At 44.9% G+C, this 4398-nt stretch overlaps 1 protein-coding gene across 1 annotated transcript; it reads left to right on the top strand.

Moving 5' to 3' along the window:
• The first annotated feature begins 3093 nt into the window (after positions 1-3093).
• LOC124050956 (trace amine-associated receptor 1-like) lies at positions 3094-4074 on the top strand. The gene has a single exon (XM_046373956.1). The coding sequence runs from the start codon at positions 3094-3096 to the stop codon at positions 4072-4074; it is 981 nt and encodes a 326-aa protein (XP_046229912.1).
• The last annotated feature ends 324 nt before the right edge of the window (positions 4075-4398 follow it).

The raw sequence follows: 4398 nt of genomic DNA, 5'->3' as shown, positions 1-4398 counted from the left end.
AGGACATAGAGGGTGCAAAGCACGCAAGGAAAAGGGAAGTCTGTGCATTCAAGAAGAATAAATACACAGGAAACAAGTACCTGCAGCTGTACACAGCACAGAAAAGAAAAAGACTATTTACACTAGAGTCAATCAGGTTATGATTAGTGGATGGATTAATTATTGCACAGATTTGTTCCAGGGACTAAGTATGTAGGTACTGATCCTTGTAGTAGTGTTACATGAGTAAAGATTATTGCACAATTCTTACTCCACATGTATTATTGCACAGGTCTGGCGCGGCCATTTTGTCCCATTATTGCACATGTACTGTAGTCCAGTTAACACATTCATCAGCTTTAAATGTCCAGTCTATCAGCTGTGAATGTTGTGGAGTCTGACAGCAGTGAGCAGGAAGGAGCGGCGGTACGGCGTGGGCAGTCGTGGATCAGCGGTTAGGTATTGGACCCGTAACCGGTGGATCGCTGGTTCGATTCCCCGTACCGGTGTCCATGGCTGAGGTACCCTTGAGCAAGGTACCTAACCCCCACTGCTCCCCGGGCGCTGCACGCGGTCGCACACTGCCCCGGGTTTGCTGTGTGTGTATGCACGTCACTTGGGTGGGTTAAATGCAGAGCACGAATTTCGTTGGAAATATGTCACTTTCATCATCATCTTTCATCTTCTTTCATCTTTACCTCTCCTTCACACAGCATGGGTGGAGCAGTCTGTCAGTGAAGGAGCTGCCCGGTGCTGTCAGAGTGTCCTGCATGGGGTGGGAGGGGGTCTCCAGCATGGACGACAGCTTGGCTATCGTCATCCTGTCACTCACCTCATCCACTGAGTCCAGGGAGCAGCCCAGGACTCAGAAAAGTGTCATAATAACGTCTACTGTAACAGAACCTGCCCTCATCAAGGTAACTAGTGACCTCTTTTAGATGATGACAATTGCTTCAAACGTTCCACCATCATCCCAGTCCCCAAAAAACCCACCATCACGGGGTTGAATGACTACAGACCCGTCGCCCTGAGCTGAACCACCTGAAGTTCATCACAGGCCCCCGGCTTGACCCCCTGCAGTTTGCCCACCGGGCAAACCGGTCGGTGGATGACGCAGTCAACATGGGACTGCACTTCATCCTCCATCACCTTGACACCCCAGGGACATATGCCAGGATCCTGTTTGTGGACTTCAGCTCTGCATTCAACACCATCATCCCAGAAATCCTCCGCCAGAAGCTCTCACAGCTCACAGTGCCGACCTCCACCTCTCAGTGGATCTACAACTTCCTCACTGACAGGAGGCAGCAGGTGAGGCTGGGGAGCATCACCTCCAGCACCAGAACCATCAGTACCGGCGCCCCCCAGGGGTGTGTTCTTTCCCCGCTGCTCTTCTCCCTATACACAAACGACTGCTCCTCAGGGGACCCGTCCGTTAAACTACTTAAGTTTGCAGACGACACAACAGTAGTTGGCCTCATCAAGGACGGTGATGAGGCTGCCTACAGACGTGAAGTAGACCAGCTGGTCCTCTGGTGTGGTCGGAACAACCTGGAGCTTAACCCGCTCAAGACTGTGGAGATGACAGTGGACTTTAGGAAGAACCCACCCACCTTACCTCCCCTTACCATTCTCAACAACACAGTGTCTACTGTGGACTCCTTTAAGTTCCTGGGAACCACAATCGCCCGGGATCTCAAGTGGAAGTCCCACGTAGACCTCATCAGGAAAAAGGCCCAGCAGAGGTTGTATTTTCTGCGACAGCTGAAGAAGTTCAACCTGCCTCAGGAGCTGTTGACCATCTTTTACACCTCCATCGTCCAGTCTGTTCTCTGCACTTCCATCACTGTCTGGTTTGGATCGGCCACCAAACAGGACAGAAACAGACTGCAACGGACAATCGGGTCTGCAGAAAAAATCATCGGGGCCGACCTGCCCTCCATTCAGGACTTGTACCAGTCCAGGGTCAAAAAACGGGCAGGAAGCATCACTGCAGACCCCTCACACCCTGCACACAAACTGTTTGATCTGCTTCCCTCTGGTAGGCGTTACAGAGCTCTGTATGCCAAGACCACCAGACACAAAAACAGTTTCTTCCCCCAGGCTGTCTCCCTGATCTCCCCGTAAACCACCTGCCATTGTGTGAACCATCACACTGTTTGCACTACATCATTCCACTGTTTGCACTACATGTATATATATATATATATTTCTTTTTCTTGTAAATACTTTATTCTTCATTTTCTTCATTTTTATTATTATTATTGCTATTTTGTATTTTGTATGGTGCACAGGACAGAGAAAAATCCAGAGTCAAATTCCTTGTATGGTCATACATACTTGGCAAATAAAGCTGATTCTGATTCTGATTCTGATTCTCTGATTCATTTCGACCAGTGTGCAGCTTTTGACACAGTGGATCACGCTATTTTAATTGGCCATCTTGAAACCTGGTCACCTCTGGACCTGACTACTGTAATTCCCTCCTTTCTGGATTAATCTAAAGGTCACTCTCTCAACTTCTAGTCGTTCTCACTGGTTTTAACAAATGGCATCACCTCAATCCTGCCTTCTGTTCGACGGCTTTCTGCTCAGCTCAGACCCGATTTTAAACAAATTAAACCGTCTATTTTTGTGTATGTCCTCCAAGCATCTGGAAAATGGCTGATCCAATCCACTTCACACTTGGCAGGTGAATTTTTTCATTCATTTCATTTGGACTGAATGACCAAACAGACTCATTACAGGGCTGTAACACAGCATAAGCTTCAAACTTCAAACTTTATTTGTCAGTATACTTTTACATACACCGAAATTCTCTTCTGAATCCTGAATCACAATCTAATTAGATGTTCCCACCCCTAATACATCATCTTCATTATGGTAATGAGACAGGGGTGATAAAAATCAAGAATGTGTCCAGTGCCTTGGTCATCACCCACCAACGCTGATGCCTCGACAAACTTGAGCTTTCAAAGGGTAAGGTGTTTTCATCCAGAGATCTATTGCAATTTTACATTCGTGCAGGACAAAATATTTTAAAATGAACGTATTTTTCATATTTATATGATTGTTACTTATTGAAAGAAAACTGATTTGCAGGATCCCGGAAACATGGCACCAGAAGTCAGCATCATCCAAACTTATGCTGACTTACATCCGTGTCATAGGGGAGCAAATGTGTCTGACATACTGACAAGCCCTCCTTCCATAGCATGTATTTTATTATACATTTTCCTTGGCTCAGTGTCTGTTGTCACAGTGTGTGGAAACCTTCTTGTCATAATCTCCATCAGTTATTTCAAACAGCTGCACACTCCTACAAACTTTCTCATTCTCTCTCTGGCTGTGGCTGACCTGCTTGTTGGTGTTTTAGGTTTTCCTTTCACCATGGAATACACTTTGACCTTCTGGCTGTATCATAATGATTTATTGCGTAAGATACAATACGGCATTGATACAGGTCTGGTCATATCTTCCATTTTGAATTTATGTTGTATTTCCATTGACAGATATTATGCAGTGTGTCAGCCTCTGACATATGCAACCAAAATGAATGACTGTGTTGTTGTGATCATGATCCTGGTGAGCTGGGGTGTTTCTGTTCTCGTTGCAATTGGTTTTGTAATTGCAAGATTAAACCAGGAAAATTGTGAAGAAAGGTGTTCTATTGATTCTCCAATTGCAAACATTTTAGGACTAATTTTCTCATTTTACCTCCCAGTGATCATAATGCTCTGTATATACCTGAAGATTTTCCTTGTTGCACAGAGACAGGCTCGCAGCATCCAGAGCATAAAGTCTGGAGCAGCTGTCAGTAAGATGAAGAGAAAGGCCACAAAAACACTTGCAATCGTTCTGGGAGTTTTTCTGATGTGTTGGTCTCCTTTCTTTCTCTGTTCTACCTCTGAGCTTTTGGGTCATGTGTCATTGAGTGTTGCTGTAATTGAAACTCTTATCTGGCTTGCATTGTCAAATTCAATGCTCAATCCATTTATCTATGGTTTCTTTTACAGCTGGTTCAGATCGGCATTCAGAACGATCATTTCTGGAAAAATATTTCAAGGTGATTTTTCTAATGCGAAACTGCTTTGAAATATTGGAGTACTGAAATGGCCATCTAATGAGTCATTGTTGAAAGAAAATTCCCATAATAAAAGTTAAGCATGTCTGTACCTGTGTTCCATCTTTTGTTTGTTTTAAATGATACACTATATATTAACATGTGCTTGTGTGTGTGTGTGTGTGTGTGTGTGTGTGTGTGAATAGTTCACTACCACAGGGTTAAAGCTTCAGCCAGTGTACATAACTGGGAGGTTGGGATCGCAAAAACTGTGTAAACTGTCCCTTTAGTATTTTGCTGAGACAACACCTGGTTCAGCATTGGCAGCCACAAGTCCTGTATCTTGTGGTGGCCTG

The sequence above is a fragment of the Scatophagus argus genome, chromosome 19 (assembly GCF_020382885.2).
Source record: "Scatophagus argus isolate fScaArg1 chromosome 19, fScaArg1.pri, whole genome shotgun sequence".
Classification (NCBI taxonomy): domain Eukaryota; kingdom Metazoa; phylum Chordata; class Actinopteri; family Scatophagidae; genus Scatophagus; species Scatophagus argus.
Note: the sequence above shows the minus strand (reverse complement) of the source record. Positions and strands in the feature narration are given on the sequence as shown.

What these genes read in the sequence shown, in the direction of transcription:
- LOC124050956 (XM_046373956.1), top strand. Translation starts at nt 3,094, where the DNA reads ATGGCACCAGAAGTCAGCATCATCCAAACTTATGCTGACTTACATCCG.